This window comes from Saccopteryx bilineata, chromosome 1 (assembly GCF_036850765.1).
Source record: "Saccopteryx bilineata isolate mSacBil1 chromosome 1, mSacBil1_pri_phased_curated, whole genome shotgun sequence".
NCBI lineage: Eukaryota > Metazoa > Chordata > Mammalia > Chiroptera > Emballonuridae > Saccopteryx > Saccopteryx bilineata.
In genome coordinates, this window is record NC_089490.1 from 43,642,943 (window position 1) to 43,663,042 (window position 20,100).

General features: G+C 41.8%; 1 protein-coding gene across 1 annotated transcript in view; it reads left to right on the forward strand.

The window, feature by feature from the left end:
• Window positions 1-20,100, forward strand: part of COL19A1 (collagen type XIX alpha 1 chain) — a 329,506-nt gene that overhangs the window by 286,742 nt on the left and 22,664 nt on the right. The window contains exons 40-45 of the mRNA XM_066252988.1: window positions 4,005-4,058; window positions 9,050-9,094; window positions 13,027-13,071; window positions 13,164-13,226; window positions 17,433-17,468; window positions 17,602-17,646. Coding sequence (XP_066109085.1) covers window positions 4,005-4,058; window positions 9,050-9,094; window positions 13,027-13,071; window positions 13,164-13,226; window positions 17,433-17,468; window positions 17,602-17,646 — 288 coding nt within the window. The remainder of the gene's footprint in view (window positions 1-4,004; window positions 4,059-9,049; window positions 9,095-13,026; window positions 13,072-13,163; window positions 13,227-17,432; window positions 17,469-17,601; window positions 17,647-20,100) is intronic.

The window sequence follows — 20,100 nt, forward strand, 5'->3', positions numbered from 1 at the left end:
TTGATTCCATGTTAAGTAAATGTGGAAGAGAAATACTTACTGGAAAGAAATTCCTTAATATATCTGCCATCTCACCAACAAAAAAAGGGGGGGTATAAGGGGGAGGTTGTTTGTTTGCTTTGAATGTTAGGCAGTTATTCTGTAGAAGATGTGGTGGGCTGTCATAAACTCGCTTATTAGGAGTAATGTATCAGGAGGTTAACAGTCATCCCAGAAAGAGATTATGCCCTCAGCTGCCTAAAGAATGATAATTGTTCTCAAGCCTCCTTCTCAGCCAAGTGTCACGGGAGAGTTCTGCCCGATTCAGTTAGACTCCCTGATTCCGTGGTACTTTTTCCTGTCGTGTCCTTTCTGAGCATGGGTCCCATCCTTTGTACTTCATTATTGTATGTCCTCTGAACTTTGTGGTATGTACTTGAAACTCAGATGTACCTGAAAATGAAGAAGTAAACTTTCAAACCGCTTTCCTTTGTCATGTGAAAAATCTTAAGGCCCTTTCCTTATAGTGGAGTTTGGTAAAACTAGATGAATAAATTTTAAACAAGCAAAAGAACAAACCAGAAAAGGTAATCTTTTCACAACTACACATATTTTCAAAGGAGGTGAATTAAAGAGTTTATCTTTTTTTTTTTTTTTTTTTAGAGTTTATCTTTCTTATGGGGGACTGCATATTAAAAGGCAATTTGTTTTCCCCTGAAAGCATGATTTCAACCAGTTAGTAGCATTTTTCAAACCCAAAATATGTCATGGAGAAGTTTTTTGTTATGTTGCTACTTATTCTGCCCTTGCTTTATCTGTAACTTTAAAAAATATTTTTTTCTATTGAGTTGAGAGAAAAGAAGTGGTTAGGAAGAGAGAACAGGGAGGGAAGGTGGAAGGGAAAGAGAAAGAGAGAAGCATCAACTCATTGTTTGACTTTGTTGTTACATTTAGTTGTGCATTCATTAGTTGCTTTTCATAAGTGCCCTGACTCAGAGTCAAACCCACAATTTCTGGCATGCTGGAACAATGTTTTATGCACTGAGCCACCTGGCCAGGGCATGTAACTTTTTTTTATGCTTTCTCCAACTATATTCTTCATTCTAATTTTGATTTTCTTTTATCTTGTTGGTAAAAATTTCCTCCTGGTCTTTCCTTCTCATCCTCATACATAAGGACATTCCCTCTGAATTATCTTCTAGGGGCACTTAGACTCCTCACTGGCTTTTCTGAACCATACAGGTTTGATCGTTAATCACTACAGATTAAGGTGAAAGGAGCTTTTTGAAAAGCATTGTGATAAAGGCTAAATTATAATTCACTTGGATTGGAAAGTGGGTGACACCAAAAAATGCCAACATATCTGAGTAGAACTTGAAGAGATTAAACTTCAAATTTCTTAGCTGCAACAAAGGACTAAAAACTAGAAAGGCTGTCTCTTGCTTTTAGACATGTGGATTAAGTGGCTGAAGCACAGCCTGACCAGGTGGTGGCGCAGTGGATAGAGCGTCAGACTGCAATGCAGAGAACCCAAGTTTGAGACCCCAAGGTCGCCAGCTTGAGCGTGGGCTCATCTGGTTTGAGCAAGGCTCACCAGCTTGGACCCAAGGTCGCTGGCTCGAGCAAAGGGTCACTCAGTCTGCTGTAGTCCCCCGGTCAAGGCACATATAAGAAAGCAATCAATGAACAGCTAAGATGTCGCAACAAAGAATTGATGCTTCTCATCTCTCTCTTCCTTCCTGTGTATCTGTCTCTATCTGTCCCTCTCTCTGTCCCTCTCTCTGCCACACACACACACAAGTGGGTGAAGCACAGAATGTGGAGTCATGAAATTAATCCTGTGTAAGCCTCAGGTGTGCCTCAGGTGAAACTTGGGAAGTTCTCGTCTGGGCTCTGTGCCAGCACCACGAGCACTTCCTCCAGTTCCCACCACTACTCAGTGTGGACAGATCATCTCTCATGCCACCGACGTGTGTTAGGAACGGTAGGGTTCTAGGCCGCTGAGTAGAAGGGAAAAGTCAGGCTGAGGTAGATAGTAACAGACTCGCGCTTGGGGCACCCTTCAGATCCCATGACACTTGATCACCTCTGATTCTAATCTGTTCAGTAACCCTTCATAGGTGAAAATTACCCTTAACTGAATGAATTCTCTTCTGAGGGGCTCCATTTCATTTCTTGGGTGTACAGTTTATAAGTGGCTTTCAAGTAAATGTTTAATTATTAACTACTCTCAAGCAGATACTGATTGAGCACCTTCCTCTGTCCTCAGGATTGTTGGGAACATAAAGGGAATCAAAGAGCTGGTGTCCATTATCAGTAACCTAAGGATTCTCACAGAGCTTTCTGCAGAGTAGAATTTTAATATCTTTTCTGACTGACAGATTACATATTAATGGACATTTAAAAAGATTTATGAAGCGTAAAAGTTATCAATGAGTCTGTTTTTGTTTTGATGGTTGCTAGAGAGAATGGAGATTGGGGGACTGGGTGAAAAGGGGGAAGGAATTAAGAAGTACAAATTAGTAGTTAAAAATAGTCACAGAGGATGTAAAGCTCAGCATAGGGAATATAGTCTGTGATATTGCAATAACTGTGTATGCAGCCAGGTGGGGACTTGCATTATTTACTTTGTAAATCATATCATTGTCTAACCATTGTACACATGAAATTAATGTAGAATAATATTGAATCTCAACTGTAATTGAAATATGTCTTTTTAAAGAATTGAAAAAAAGAAAAAAATATTATCAAGTCATATGCTACCCCCTTTATCTCTCTTGATTTAAAAGTCCTAATGTTTATTTGTTCAAAGTTAGCAACTTCCTTCAACTCTAATTTTTCTAAATGTGTTCCCTGAGGACCTAAAGTCTCTATTTAGCTTAAGACCATTCACTGAGATGTGTGAAAGATTTATTTTAGGGGACATGCTTGCCCGTCTCCTCCCGGTGACCCATCAGCTGGAGCAGTCACTTTTAAAATCATTGGAGACGCTGCTCCTGGGGTCCAAAGTAAGACAAGGGCCACATGCTGTCACTCATCTGTGGGATCTAATGAACAAAATAAACTCACAAACTCAATAGAGACAGACTCACAGATGTGAAGGACAGACTGACAGCAGACAGGGGGAAAAGGGACTTAGTAAAAAAGGTAAAGGGATTAAGCACAGAAAAAATACTCATAGACACAGACAACAGTATGATGGTGATTACCAGAAGAAAGGGGGTGGGAGGAGGTAGAAGAAGGGAAATGAGGATAAATGGTGATGGAAGAAGACTTCACTTCTGGTGGTGAACACACACAGTACAGTGTACAGATGATGAATTATAGAATTGTACACCTGAAACATACAGAATTTTATTCACCAATGTCACCCCAATAAATTCTATTGAAAAAATGTTAAAGGACAATGTAAATCTCTAAAAAAAAACAAAAAACAAAAAACCAGAAAAAGGGCTACTCCAATAAATGAATGAATCAATGAATGAGTGAACGAATAAAATAATTTGAGATGCGCTCCCGGGGTCATCCTCTGAAGCATTCACAATTCTTGTTGAGCTGCAGCTGCAGAGGAGACTGAAGGATGATGCACTCTGCTTTGAGAGCTCTGTCTTCATCTATCTGCTCTTAAAGAGTTTAGTCTCGTCTGTAATAGTCTAGAGCCTCCCGTACCTCGCAAATTGGCAAACTTTATTAAGGCACAGCCTTTTCCGCTAATTCTTACTGCAATTGGAGTTATCACTGACTAGAGGGATTCATTCTGATTAGATTCTTAATCATAATAAAAAACAATTAATCAGAAAATAGACTCATACTTCTCCAGAGAATAGCTTTATTCTCAAACTATTTTCAAACACCAATGGAAGAATACAAATCCTTGAAAATAGAGCATATCATTTACTTGCTCGATTACCAATCAGTGTTTGAGGAAGTTTTTTTTAGGCAAAAACATATATATTTGCTTTTGAAACCATTGCTTAAACCCTTTGGATCATTGCTCCTGAGTTTCTTATGTTCATTTTTAACAGGGAGAACCTGGTGCAATGGGTTTGCCGGGACTAGAAGGATTTCCAGGTATAAAGGTAAGTACAGAAGTTAGCAATGCATTCACTGCTTCAAAATTTAAATACGTTTACTGAACACCTACTGCTATAGCAGGAACTATTTTAGTTTTGGGAATACATGAGGGTATAGAACAGACAGAAATCTCTGCACTCATGGAACTTATATTCCAAAATACAGAAACTAAATGAATAAACACAGATAACTACATAATATTATTAGTAAGTGCTAATAGGAAGAAAGGGAGCAGGTTGAAGGGAACGAAGAATGCTGAAGGGGAGTGTGGTGATTTTTAAAGAGGGTGGTTTGAGAAGGCAAGTTCAGATCAAAGACTTAAAAGGAGTGAGGGGGAGCTATCCAACTCTTCTCAAGTCTGCAGGAAGAATGTTCCAGCAAGACGAGCAAGGAACAAGTTCTGGAGATCTGATGTATACCATGGTGACAATAGGTAACAGTACTGTAGTGTATACTTGCTAAGTGTTCTCACCACACACACACACACACACACACACACACACACACCACAAAGTGGTAGCTATGTGAGGTGATCGAGGTAATAATTAGCTTGATTGTGGTGATATTTCACAATATATACAGATATCAAGTTGTACAAGTTGAATATATATACACTTTTTTAAAGGAAACAGCAGGTCTAAATGGCGTGAGCATTCTTGCTCCATCCCAGGAGAACTAAGGAGTGAGTACGGGGGGTGTGGTGGGTAAGATCACCAAAGGAGTGACAGTAGGATTTTTTAAAAGGGAAGAGGGGCCCTGGCCGGTTAGCTTATTTGATGAGAGTGTTGTCCTGAAAGGACAAGTTTGTGGGTTCAATCCCCACTCAGGGCACACATGGGAAGCATGCAATGAATGCACGACTGGGTGGAACAGCAAATGAATGCTCCCTTCCCTCCCCCCTCTCTCTCCCACCCTCTCTCTGTCTTTCTAAAAATCAATCAATCAATAAAAAAATAATAATAATAAGCCCTGCTGGATAGCACAGTTGGTTGGAACATCGTCCTGAAGTGCAGAGGTTGCTGGTTTGATCCCCTGTCAGGGCACACACAGGAATGGCTCAATGTTCCTGTCACACTCTCTCTCCCTCTCCCCTCTCTCCCTGCCTTTCTCTAAAAATAAAAATAAATAAAAAAGGGAAGGGGACCACTGAGCCCTGAGCCCTCCAACATTAAGACATCAGGGAGGAAAGGAGGAACCAGCAAGGGAGACTAAGATGAAAAGAGCAAGTGCGTTTCAGACATGGTGTCCAAGTGCAGGTAAACTTTCAAGAAGGGAGTGATCATCTTTCTCAAATACTGCAAATAGGTCAAGTCTGAGTGGGATGGTGTCAAGGAGGATGGTCAAGTATTGACCATTGTATTTAGCAATGTAGCGGTCATGTATCACCAGAGTAATTATTATCAATTCACTATGTTGGTAGGAACTGGACCTGAATGGGTTTACAAAAGAATGAGGAAAAAAAAAAAAAGAATTAGGGACAGCAAAGATAGTATAAAAATGCTCAAGGAGTTTTGCTGCAAAGAAAGGCAAAGAAATGGGCCAGTGGCTGCTGAAGGAAGTAGGGTAAAATTTTGTGAAATGGATTTTGAGACCATAGAAATACCAGAATGTTTTGTATGCTGAAAGGATGACCCTGTAGAAAGTGGAGGGGCTGGGGAATGATAGGAGGAAAGGGACGAACTGCTGGAACATCGTCCCTAAGTAGCTAACAGGGCTGGAGACCTAGTGCATAACTGGAAGGTTTGGCTTCAGAGAGGAGCCTGCATAGTTCATCTATGGTAACAGGTGGGAAAATAGAAGCATAAGGGTACAGATGCTGATATGTGGAACGATTAGTTGGTAGGATTCTGTAAAAGTGCTTTTCTGATTGCTTAGATTTTCTGAGATGGAGGAAGCAAGGTGATCATCTGAGAATGAGTTAGGGAGAAGAGGTTGGAAATTTAAGATCTGCTAGGAGTAAGAGAAAGTTCAGGGACAACAGAGTGAGACATCTGGGCAATGCTAGGGTCCCCCTTAAGATTCATGGTCATAAACTGAAGTGATACGAGTCAGCAAAATTATGTGTGCTTTTCCAGCCATGTACAGACACCCAGGTAAAAGTACAGAATAGAAGGAAAGCTGTATTTAAGCAAGGTTCCAGTTTGGACAGATGAGTACTAAAACCAATAATGGGGCAAAAGAATCACCAGTATACATAAGGGAATCATAATGAGTGACCATGGAGTTTAAGCTAGATAAGTAAGGAAGAGAGGCCATTCAGGGATGGAAGGATAATGAAAAATTTGTTCCATCAATGGATTTGAGGTTTTGGTTGCATCAAAAGTTTTGGGGCTTTAAGTATTCAAGGGAATAGATTATAAAGACAGATTGGAATTCATGAAATTAGGATTATGGAGGGGATGCAATTACTGTTAATTTTTAAGGATTTTATTTATTGATTTTAGAGAGAGGAGAGAAAGAAGGGGGGAGGGTAGCAGGAAAGCATCAGCTCTTGTAGTTGCTTCTCCCTTGTGCCTTGACTGGACAAGCCTGGGGTTTCAAATTGGCAACCTCAGCATTCCAGGTCGATACTTTATCCACTGCGCCACCACAGGTCAGGCCAGTTATTGTTATTGACAAGGTCTCAGGCATATCTTTGGATATAAGAAAGACACCCAATCATTACAGAATAGTAATTCAAAGAAATCAGAGACCCAGTTGTTGTCTGGATTTGTTGTCAAGGACCATCTTGTCTGAGAGTTCTCATAATGTTCATCTTTGTCAAATATGCAAATGTTTCCATTGAATGAAAAGTTCTAGTATATTCATTACAAGAGCAAAAATCCCATAACTTAAAAAGAGCCAAGTGAAACTAACTTAACAAGAATAACCTATTTCCATTGTTTGCCCACTTTTTCATTTGTTCTTTTTCTATTTGACTCTAGCTATTCTTTATATATTAAAGATATTCCTTCTATCTCGTATGTTGGAGTTTTTATCTTAATTCATCTTTGCCTTTCATTTTTATGTTTAATATTATTGTATATGCAAATAAAACTTTTACATAGTCAAATACGAAACTATTTTCCTTTATGATGTCTTGTTTTGCTTTTATGTCCTAAATGATTCATTCTTATGTTCAGCCACTGATAGTTACTTACATTTTCATCTAGTTATTTTATACTTCATATTATTTTATTTTATATATAATCTACATGAAATTTAAATGAACTGTAATATGAAAAGTGGAATAAAACTTTTTTAAAGAAATTATTCAATTATTAGCACTGTTGAATAATACATTGCTTTCTTTACTAGAATCCTATTATAAATGCTGGTCTTTTTCTGAGATTTGTGTTATTTTACATTATATACTGCTTAATCTTATGCCAACATTTCATTATTTTAATTGTCATAGCTTTATTAAATGCTTAAATATTAGTCTTGTTATTTTTATTCTTTTCATTTTTTATCCTCTCATTTATTTTTATCCTGATTGAACTATAGCATTATTTGATCAAGGTAATATTTGATAAGAATTGCATTAAATTTGTAAATTATTTTGGGTATCAATGACACCTTTACAACATTGTCTTCCACTCCAAGAACAAAACATATCTCTCCATTTAATCAAGTCTCTTTTATATCCCTGTAGGAAGTTATGAAGTTTGCAATGTAGGTTCTGCTCAATAAAAATTGCCATTTTATTATCTCATATATAATCATTAATATTTTTAGCATTGTCAGCTTTATATAAATAGCACATTGCCTTTGGGAAAAAAAATGTTGAACCTTTCTACTGTTGAGAGCAATTGAAGGGATCTTTTTTTTTTTTTTTAAGTGAAAGGAGGGCAGATAGTGAGACAGACTCTTGCATGTGCCCCAACAGGGATCCACCTGGCAACATCATCTGGGGCCAGTGCTCAAGTTCCAAGCTATTTTTATTGCCTTCCTCAGTACCCAGGGCCACACTTGGACCAATCAAAACACTGGATGGGGCGGGGGGGGGGGGGTAGGAGGGGGAAGGAAGGAAGGAGGAGAGAGAAGGAAGGAGAAGCAAATGGTCACTTCTCCTGTGTTGCCGGACTGGGAATTGAACCCGGGACATCCATATGCTGGGCCAACACTCTATCCACTGAGCCACCAGCTAGGGCCTTGAAGGGATCTTCTGATTGCCCTAAGCTACAAAATCCCTTGTTCTAAATATCTTTATACTAACCCGACATGCAATGAGACAAGTGTAAGAAAAGCTTTTGAGTAGAATTCAATGTGCTTTTTAACTATTGGTAATGAGTTATTTTTGAATATATGGAATAAAAATATTGACTAATTTTAGCTGTAAGTATGTATAGAGTCCTATTAAAAATAGGTCACAGGCCCTGGCCGGTTGACTCAGCGGTAGAGCGTTGGCCTGGCGTGCAAGAGTCCCGGGTTCGAATCCCGACCAGGGCACACAGGAGAGGCACCCATTTGCTTCTCCACCCCTCCCCCTCTCCTTCCTCTCTGTCTCTCTCTTCCCCTCCCGCAGCCGAGACTCCATAGAAGCAAAGATGGCCCGGGCACTGGGGATGGCTCTGTGGCCTCTGCCTCAGGCGCTAGAGTGGCTCTGGACGCAACAGAGCGACGCCCCAGAGGGGCAGAGCATCGCCCCCTGGTGGGCATGCCAGGTGGATCCCGGTTGGGCGCATGCGGGAGTCTGTCTGATTGCCTCCCAGTTTCCAGCTTCGGAAAAATGAAAAAAAAAAAATAGGTCACAGAAATAATAACATAACTGTCTCTTTTCATTAACATTATTTGCTTTAGTTTTATGAAAAGAAAACCAACAGTTTCTTTCAGTTGGCTACTCATTTTATTTTTCCATCTACCCTCTAGCTTCACATCTGCTGATTTTCACAATGCTTTTCAATTCCAAAGAAAAACTTTATCAAATTTAAATGATTCTCTGAGCACTAATTTTATAGGTAAAGATTTTATAGATATCATTGTAATTATCAATTTTTTAAAAAAATCCCCACAGGGTGATCGAGGCGCCGCAGGTCCCCCCGGAATAGCCGGCATGTCGGTGAGTTGAAATTATCTCCTGTTATTTTCTTAGGTGAGCAGTTCTGTCCCCACAGGATACCTACAGGTAGGGACAGAGAAGGGCTGCGAGCACATGGTAACTCCTATGACACAAGGTTCTTGAAACCTCCCGTTTAAAAAATAAAACCGTCTGTCTCTCTCCCTTTCTTCATTTTCCCCTTTTTTGTCTTGTTTTTTCTTCTTCTCAACTCGCTAAGGGAAGTGGGGGAAGCCCAGTTACCTGTGATGATACATTAATATTCAAGCACAACTTTGAGAAGTTTGCTTTGTATCTCTACTTTTGTCATATGTCAAGGTTTCTCGGTCCTCAGAAGGTAAAGTTCTCATCCTCAGGCGTGCACTTCAAGTTCTTTGTATCAAACTGCAGTCTGCCCGAGTTTCCTCGGCCTAATGTTATTAGCACAGCTTTATTGCTACTAATGTTTCCTCATAAACTAGCCTTTACATAATATCAATCATTTTTGTTGCTCTCGGATGTCAAATGTTTTAATCTCATCAAGGTCTTTTTAAATGAATGGAAAGTGCTCCAGGAAAGGTTGAAATCATTGCTCTGAGCCCTAGGGATCACTCTGATCTTCATTCATGATGCACTAATTAAAATTTTGTGGTCATGCTTCATGAATGACAGCCCGTCCAGCCTCTTGCTAGGTGCCCCTGCAGGGTAGGCACAGGGTAGGAAAGTCAATGGAAAGCATGTGCTTGAACATGAGGAAGATAAAAAGGGCCCTATCATCACCACCCGCTGCCACCCAACAGCACCCAGAGCCCCCGGGGCCAGCCACTCTGCTCTCCACCACCACCGACCACCGCCTCTATCCCTTAGAAGGCCAGGACCCACTCTACTTCACTCTATTTAGTTGCTAAATTGAATAACAAAAATTAAAACCCGCCTACAGTCCACAGAAACCATCCTTTACAGAGGATGACATCTTATTTAGCTGTTCTAGATCAAGTTAAAATATTAGTATAATTGAAAAGTAATGTGGAAATATTTCCTTTAGCAAGCACTACAGAATTTTTAATGCAAGAACGCATTCTTTGGAAAGCTGGGTCATACTTGATCCTATTCCTTGCCCCTTCCCTCACGACCATTCCTAGCCACGCATTTGGAACCTGTTTCCAGAATTTCCGCGAGTCCTCTTACAACCTGCACCCCTTGTATTCATTCATATCCTGTTTTTGTTTCCACCTGGTATAATGAACCCCAATGCCCACTGTGTTTACCCAGGGGTGATTACAAATCACTTTTGGGTATTACCCTAAATTTAGTCTCTCTTCAAAGAAAAAACATGGGCACCATTGAAGGTATTTAAAAGATGAGTGACAGACGCAGAAGGCAATCCAAATGAAGAATTCCAAAGAGATTTTTGGAAGGCTGCAGCATGATTAAAATAAGGGATCAAATGCAGTTTTCTTATCTCATAATTAAGAGGATAAACTGACAATGACAAAAATTGAGAAGGGGTAAAAATTTTACATACTGCAACTACACCGCAGCGTAATTAAATGCACAACAGTGTTTTATAACTGAACCTTACGGCAGCATGGAAAACAAAATAGTTAAAAGATTATGGCAGCAGTTCTCAACCTGTGGGTCGCGACCCCGGCGGGGGTTGAACGACCAAAACACAGGGGTCGCCTAAAGCCATCAGAAAATACATATTTCTTTTTTTTTTTTAATAATTTTATTTTTTAATGGGGCGACATCAATAAGTCAGGATATATATATTCAAAGATAACATGTCCAGGTTATCTTGTCGTTCAATTATGTTGCATACCCATCACCCAAAGTCAGATTGTCCTCTGTCACCTTCTATCTAGTTTTCTTTGTGCCCCTCCCCCTCCCCCTTTCCCTCTCCCTCTCCCCCCTCCCCCTGTAACCACCACACTCTTATCAATGTCTCTTAGTCTTACTTTTATGTCTCACCTACATATGGAATAATGCAGTTCCTGTTTTTTTCTGATTTACTTAAAATACATATTTCTGATGGCTTTAGCCACTGAGAAGCTGCGCTACCATCTACAGCAGTGCTATTCAGCTTGAATGCATGCCGTTATGGACGTGCGTTCCAAACTGAATGCCTGTGATCATGCGCAGACGTGATTGCATCATCCGTCCAGGGCCTAAGGGGCGGGGGAGGCGGGGGGGGGCGCTCCACAGTCCATAGCAGCGCATTACGTGTGTCTGGCGCTTGCTGACGTCATCAGTGGGCGGGTGCAGCAAGCACAGGAGGACAGAAGCTTAGGAGGCGGAGAGGCAATGAGAATACATAATGCATATCAGGTATTTACATTCCGAATCATAACTGTAGCAAAATTATAGTTATGAAGTAGCCACCAAAATTATTTTTTGGTTTGGGTTACCACAACATGAGGAACTGTATTGCGGGGTCACAGCATTAGAAAGGTTGAGAACCACTGGATTATGGGAATAGTGGTGATAGTTACACAACAGTGTGACTGTACTTAATAGAACTGTACTTAAAAATGTTTAAAAGGTAGATTTTTATATTATAGATGGATGGATAGATAGATAGATAGATAGATAAGATAGATCTTAAGCACAATAAGGAGAAACACCTCTTCAGGTGATTGTTTGGGCTGAGGCCCACCCAGTCAGACACATTCGATCCCCTTGCTGAGTGCCAGGGAAACCCAGTCCTGCTCTTCCTAGATCAGACCAGTCCATCCCTTTCTAGTCCATTCAGACCTGTCCAGGGATTGCTCCAGGCCATCTTTCTCCCGTCCTCCCAGGGATGCGTGTGGGTGGGAAAAGGAAGTGTCAGCATGCTCCCCCCCACCCTGGACCCCAGTTCTCTGAGACCTCCACTGGAACTAGCTGACCTTTGGGATTGCTGTGCCTGCTGTCAGTCCATAATTCTTCTGTTCAGGTCTCAAGGCCCAAGCGCTCTGTATCCCTGTGTCCCACGCCCAGACCCTTTTGGATATTGGCCCTCTCAGCTCTATTTCATCCTCAGCTCGGGCTCGGGCCCACAGGACCCTCAGGAGGTCCGGCTGGCCCACATGGGTTGTGGGAAACCAGGGTTGCTCTCTCAGGCCTGGGGCTGCCTCGCTTCACTGCTCAGCCACGTCTTCACCTATGAGGGGGTCCCCTCCCAAATTTCTAAACAGCGAGTAGGGGGAAAGCCCTCCCTTTTCACATTCCCATAGCACTTACTGCTGTTTCTATGGCCTCAGATCTGCACCCACTTCCTGTCTTGGTTTGTCTTTTCAACCACATTCGGTCCACGGGACAGGAGGCCGTTCCTTCTCAAAGGCTACATCTTCACGCCTGGTCTGGACACTCTTGCCCTTGCCCTTCCAGACAGCTGGACCATCTCCCTCACCCGTCCGTCTCTGCAGTCTCTCTGCCCTGGGGTTCTCTATTGTCAGTGCTCCAGGATACATCCACCAATGTGTGTTAGAGCAAATAGATTTTGTCTTCTCCCTTTCAACAAAACACAGCTATTCAAGTCAAGCATACTCTTTGTCTGGCTATCTTACTATAAAGTTTGGAACCCTCTTGTGAAACTCAAAGTCTAGGAAAGATTTCTTTGACCCTCTGTACCCACTCAATCCCTAAAGTGAAGAACTGCCAGTCAAATAGGCACCAGAGGGATTTCCAGAAATGAAGATGCATTTGTTTGACATTTACAAAAGTATTATCCTTCCCTCCTACCCATCCGACACATATATACATATACGCACTTTCAGAGAACTGCACTCCAGCCTTACCCAAGAGCCTCAGGGCTGAGTGTGTGCTCCCTGGGGCTCTAGCCTATCCAGAACGCTATGTCAGTGTTGAGAGCCACAGCCCTGGCGGCACATTACACTCATGTTGGGGAGGTGGGGCTGAGCACGTGGTATTCAGTAATGTGGCTCCTAACATTCCTCTTTGGTGTCATTTCCCAGGGGAAACCCGGAGCCCCGGGGCCTCCAGGAGTTCCAGGGGAGCCGGTGAGTTGGTGATGTAACCGTTGTGCTTGTGTTGTGCCACATGCCGCATCAGAGCTTTTCTCGGCAATTAATGTCTGTGGACGTGTCTGCAGGGTGAGAGAGGACCCATTGGCGACATCGGTTTCCCGGGGCCAGAGGGACCCTCAGGAAAGCCTGTGAGTACTTCGGCAGCTTACAATCTGCCATTTTGAGACATATTCTAAGCATTCCCCACCTCCTCAGAAAATCTGAGACTTACAGAAGTAGTTTTAAGGAAGCAAGTTGAAGGCTCTGCCAATGAATTTGGGGCTGGGATTCTCGCTGAGAGTCCTGGCTCAGTATGTCTCACACAAGGGAGAGAAAGGTGAGCGCTTTTGTTTTAAGTGTCAGGAAACTAAACTCATTGTTTCTGAAGTCTAATGTTCTCAGTGGGGTTGAAAAGTAAAATGGCCCATCACATCCTAAAATATAAAGAAACCGAAGACTCACAGATGAAACAGCTGCGTGTTAAGCTAAGGACTGAAGTAGAATCTATTCGCTCAGGTTCCCTCCTTTCTCCCTGGGCCTTGTTCTTACACTGTCATAAATCACTGCTGCCAACGGCATCATCCCCTGTGTCCTAAAGAGCTCTGGCTACTGATAGATAGTATTGCTGTGACATTGTAGCAGTCATTGCTACTAATTCAGTTCAACATATATTCACCTAGTCCCTGCTGTTTGCTAAGGATGTGCTGGGCCCCGAGGGAGGGGATAGAAAGATGAATAGGACATACCCCAGTCTCAGAGTTTTCTCTTTACAGAGGGACACTGCTCCCTTTCCTTGTGTACTTGCTGTGGTCTGTGGGAGAAGGGGGTGCTGTTAGGAGAAGAAGGTGCTAAATATAAACAGGCAGCACAGAGTTCACGAGGCCAGTTTAGTGTCTTTGCGAAACCTTGAGGGTCGGCGCGTTCTCTGGCAGCCGTCTCCCCAGAGAATCAATGTGGAAGAATGGGAAGCATCTGCAGTCTAGCATTAGGAAGGTCTCGGTTTGAATTATGACTCAAAGGTATTGTGAGCCACTTAAATAAAATGACATAGGGTGAACATTTCCAGTACCTGCCCCTCGGAGGCGCTCAATAAATATTAGTTTCATTCTTCCCCCCTCACCTTCTCTTACCAACTCCCCATTTCCAACCCTGGTAAGCCACCTCATAAATGCTTACCATTAGGTTACCAGGGGATTAGGCAAAAAAAGCAATTTGTTCATTTGACAAGTATTTCTTGAGCACCTACTACATGCTAAGCACTGTTCTGGGTGATAACAACTTATGGGATTTACATTCTAGGATAGGGACACAGACAACAACAAATAAATACGCACACACAATTTTAGGTAGACAAAGATCTAAGCCAGGTAAAGCATGAGAGCAGCATGTATTAAGGTGGTCAGAAAAGGCATACCATTTGAGCAAAACCTGCCCAAAGTGAGAGGTCAAACCAAAAGGAGGAGGGGGGCTGAGTGGGTAGGAGGACATTGTTTCAAGAATAAGAAGTGGCTAGTGGAGCATAGTGTGCCTAAAGAACTGCAGAAGGCATGAAGTTCAGAATGAACTAAGGTAAAGAAATAGTGGGAAAGATACTGAAGGAAAGGTAGGCGGTGGCCAGGTCACAAGGAACTTCTAAGTCATGAACAGAGTTTGGATGGAAACCGATGGGAGTGTTTGTAGAGGGGAAGGAAAATGAACGCACTACGTTTAAAGGTTCACGCTGACTAGTGTGTGGGGAGCAGATGGTAGGAAGCAGGGTGAAAGCAGACAGAACATAGAGGGACTGCCGTAGTCCCCACAAGAGAGAACGGCGGTGAGAACCGGGTGGTCAGGAGCATTCCGGATTGAAAGGACAGCCAACAGGACTTGCTGCTGGACAAGATGTGGAGGGTGAGAGAGACACAAACCAAAGCTGCGGTCTGGGGGATGAGCAACCTTGTCAGAGGGTGTGTTCGGTGAGATGGGAAAAACTGGAGATGGTGGTTTAGGGAGGGAAAACCAAGAATCATGTTTTAGACACAGTCATCTTGAGTCACTAGCAGATATCCAAGGAGCAATGTCAAGTAAGCAGTGGACAGAAACATCTGGAATTAAAGGAGAGGACAGTCTGGGTATTTAAACCGGAGCCTGGATGAAATGGTGTCACTGTGGTCAGGAAGGGAAGAAAATACTTGAATAGTTGGGAAGAGGGGCTGGCACAAAGACTGAGAGAGTGCAGCCAATGAGATATGAAGACCGGGCAGGCGAATGGAGTTTCCTGAATGTCAAGGGAACTAAGTGTTTCAAAAGAAGGGAGTGATAAATAAACAGACAACTGACATGAGAGCTGATGATTCTCCACTGGATTTTGCAACAGGGAAGTCATGATGGGGGACATGCCAGCATGCTAGTATCTTCATAAGAATGATCCAGTTGAGAGAGGAAGTTGTGATGATATAAAAGAGTGCAGGCAACTTTGGGTAGGAGGAGGAGACTGGCAGTTTCTCACAAATGGAAATTGGTCTGAACAAGGAATGGGGCAGTTCATCCCCGACAGGAGGCAGAAGTCAAAATACCAATGCCTGTGGCTGGTGGATCTGGTGGACGATCTGGTTCGCTCCTGTTTATTTCTTCAATGAAAGAAGACTCGAGGTCATCAGCTGAACATGAAGAACAGGGTGACAATGCTGGACTTTTGAACAGATAGGGGAATATGTGAGAGAGGATAGAATACTTTGGAGAGAAATGAAGGGAGGCATATCAGGAAATACAGAGGGAGAGCTGGTAACACAGAGGGCTGCTTGCAGTCTGCCATCCTACATTTAGATTGGAAAACGCAAGCAAGAATCCATGGTATTCTCCAACCACAGTGCTCTGCTCGGGTGCAGATGTGCAATGGACAGAAAGTTGGTTATACCCAGAAGTGGGTTCTTCCAGATAAGTGAGATGAAGAGAGGGAGAGGCAAGTTACAGTACACCTAGATTATTGTAAAAATCTCTGAAAACAGGATCCCCATAAAAAAAAAAGCTAGTAACACCTTCATATACAAAAAAGAATGCACATGCCAGTCTTCAATGAATTATGAGACAAAAAAAAAAACCAAAACAAAATAATAAAAAGACTACGAGGGTCATTATTATTCTTATATTGTTACCAACGACATGAATTACATTTTTACCTAGACTTATCTTTTTTTTTTTTTTTCAAGTGACACAATTGTTTCTTTCACATCCTCTCCTTAATCAGCTTCATCCTTGTTGCTTGTGTTTCCGGATGTCATAGATTCTTTGAGCTGTACACTTCAGGTAACCTGTTCTTAGTAAAACCACTCTAGGTAATTCCCGGGATCTTTCAGAGAGGTTGGGCGACTCCGCTCGGGCTCTCAACTGTGACAGATTTCGGTGTAATTTACAGCAGCGGACACATGTGGTTGTCTGCAGTTCCTCACAGAACCCGTTCCCCGGCGCACAATAAAAGCCTTCTTGGCTTTTCAAAGGAGCGTGTCCATGTAATTGCCTGCTGGCTAAGACATCATTTTCCTCACCTTGATCTCTCTCTTCAAATCAAATCTCAAAAACACATCTGCTGTGTGACTCTGGGTATTTGATTTGACCCCCAAGTGATTTTCCTTTTCACATCTCCCAGCTGATAGCTCTCCCCCATCTTATAAACCTCCAAGCAGGACTGGGCTTTATTACCACCTCTGGGTCTGCCTGATAAAGTTCCGGAAACCGCCCGTTTACTAATAAAAAGCCACTACTTAATACTCTCAAACACCATTGATTACAGATTTCTTACTCTCCTCTCATGTTTGCCCCTGAAAAATAACAATCGTCCTCTGGCTTGACAGTTTATTTCATATTAAGATCATGTTCTGGCCATGTTTGTGAAATTTCCCCAGCAGCAACTGAGACCATTTACTGAGAATGACTCTTCCTGCTGGAAAAAATCGTTAGGAGGTGGCGATAAATGCCACACAACAGCCACCCCGCACGATGTGGCCCCTCAGAATGTACCGAATAGAATAAGTAAGAGAAATCACCCAACTGCCTGTTTGCAGTGAGCCAGGCATTTTCTGTCATTGCACTAAATCCTTAGTTTTAAAGCCATTTTTTTAATCCTCAGTTCCTAAGTGAAGAAGCTGATGCTATTAAGGCTAAGTAAATTGCCTGAAGTCTATAGAACTCTTAAGTGGCAGTCGGAACTGAAACTCAGAGCTGTCTGTTTCTGTCCACGTTGTTTTCCATTTCTCCACATGGCGTCACCAAATCTCAGTCGAAATATGATTAAGTCTTTGGAATTCTGCCCTTTTGTTGTGTTTAACCATGTCTGTTGGTGCAGAATTAGAAATGTTAATCATTTTTTGTCTTTACAGGGAATAAATGGAAAAGATGGATTACAAGGTGCTCAGGTATGGAAAATACCATTTAAAATAAATGTTTTATTGCAAGATTGCAGAGTGCCTGACAGCAGACTACCTGATGGAGCAGACTGAGGGGAAATCTTGACAAGCAGTGATTTTTCGTGTTGATGTTGTTTTTCAGGGCATCATGGGTAAGCCTGGAGATAGAGGCCCCAAAGGAGAACGTGTATGTATATTACTATTTTGCTTGTTAAGTCTGTCCGCTACAACTGTCCCATCATTTGAGTTCACAATTATGTATGTAGACCCCTTTCAAATCCCCCAGGATAGAGAGGCTAAAGTGTATGTGATTGATTGTAGAGCTCTGCTAGACATAAAATGGGACAATTAAAGGCTCCAGAAGCAGGCTGTGTGGCTGCTACACCCACATGGTTGGCTTGAATGCACAGCTAAGTCAAGTTTGCTGCTTCAGTTTGGAACGCTTTTTATTCTCCTGTGCCAGGCACTTATCCTTACTATAACCATCATTCATGTTCTTTTACCCAGAGTGAGGTTTGTCAGCCTCAACAGTGTTGATATTCGGGGCAGTAAGTCTTTGTTGCAGGTGCCCTCCCTGCACATTGTAGGACGTTTAGCAATGCCCCTGCTCTCCATTCACTAGATGGGGTAGCACCACCCTACCTTCAAAGTGACAACCGAAAAGGTCTCCAGATATCACTAGATGTCTCCTGGGGAGCAAAGTTGCCCTAGTCATGATCCCCTGAACCAGTAAAATACTGAACTGAGTAAGGAGGTTGGTGTGAGGGCGCAGAGAACTAGAGGAGACCACCGTACGTATAAGTTACTAGTTAGGCCAGTGACATGCTTTTATTTTCACTGTTTTGGTTGTTAATATCATTAGTGCAACTTCCCACTATGTTCTTTAGTGAGCCTGAACATTTCCTAGTGGAACTGGAGATAGTCCATTGCCACAGGCTACTCTACTCAAACATCACTATGTTGAAGAATTCTTATGAGGGCTACTGCTTGTGTGTGTGTGTGTGTGCGTTTGTGTGCATGTACATTTGTGTATTGGTGACAAGTTTACTAGTTTTTATTTATTATTCCACAAATAATCTGTGCTAACTGAAGGAAAGGTGAAAATAGAGATAATATGAATAAGAAATCAAGAAAAGTCTACCTTACCCCCTGACACAAAGACAAGTACTATTGATATTTTGGTCCTAGTTCCATCTTCCTCACTCTTATACGTAGCACACACAAGTATTTAATATATCAATACAAATGAATTTATACTTTTTTCAAAAGTGGACTCATAATTTGTTTGTAAATGACTTTTTTGCCTCATAATATATAATCACTGGCCCTGGCCGGTTGGCTCAGCGGTAGAGCGTCGGCCTGGCGTGCGGGGGACCCGGGTTCGATTCCTGGCCAGGGCACATAGGAGAAGCACCCATTTGCTTCTCCACCCCCCCCCCTTCCTCTCTGTCTCTCTCTTCCCCTCCCGCAGCCAAGGCTCCATTGGAGTAAAGATGGCCCGGGCGCTGGGGATGGCTCCTTGGCCTCTGCCCCAGGCGCTAGAGTGGCTCTGGTCGCAGCAGAGTGACGCCCCGGAGGGGCAGAGCATCGCCCTCTGGTGGGCAGAGCTTCGCCCCTGGTGGGCGTGCCGGGTGGATCCCGGTCGGGCGCATGCGGGAGTCTGTCTGACTGTCTCTCCCCATTTCCAGCTTCAGAAAAATACATATATATATATATATATGTATTTATATATATATATGATTTATATATATATATGATTTTATATATATATATATACATATATATATACATATATATATACATATATATATATGTATATATATGTATATATATATATATAAAATCACTATCTTTCCATGTAAGTTAATATAGATCTATAGCTACCTTTCATGGCTACATGTTATTCCACTATTCAGATATACCTTATTTCACTTACCCAGTCCCCTTTTTGGGGGTATTTAGGTTTTTTCCAGTTTTTATATTATAAATATTACTACAATGAACATCCTTGTGCCTAAATTATAAAATAAATTCAATACATTAAAGATTGTGTTTATTCTGCATATGATCAAAGTATTGATCAAAGTGTGCTAGTATTTTATTTCTTTTTTATGTTAATAATCTCACATATTTCTGTACATGTGAGCAGGGTAGATATTCTTATATGCAGATACATTTTTATAACTAAGACAGGGGCATTGAAATTAGGTCCATTTGTTTACTTCTTTCTACCTCTTTATTCCATGATTAAATAGGTCTCTGTAATTGTCCATTTGTTTTCATTATTTTGTAACCAAGAGAAATAGAGTTTGGACTTTTGCAGAGAAGCCACAAATAAAAGAATAATGCAGTGAAATATAAGGTAGTCTCAATGTACCATTCCATTATATTTGGTAAGGCCATCACCTTGTGGAGTTGTGGAACTGAATATTTGAAATATCTATATCTGAAACACCTGCCATGACCTAATTATCTCTCCCTCTTTCATTCTCTCATACACACACACACACACACACACACACAGAGAGACATAAAACATGAGTACAGAAACCAACCCACAGAATCAAATAAAGACCAAATATACAAGAACAAGAAAAAGTATGGCACATGATTTAGGAGGCATTTTGAGTGTCTTGAAGTT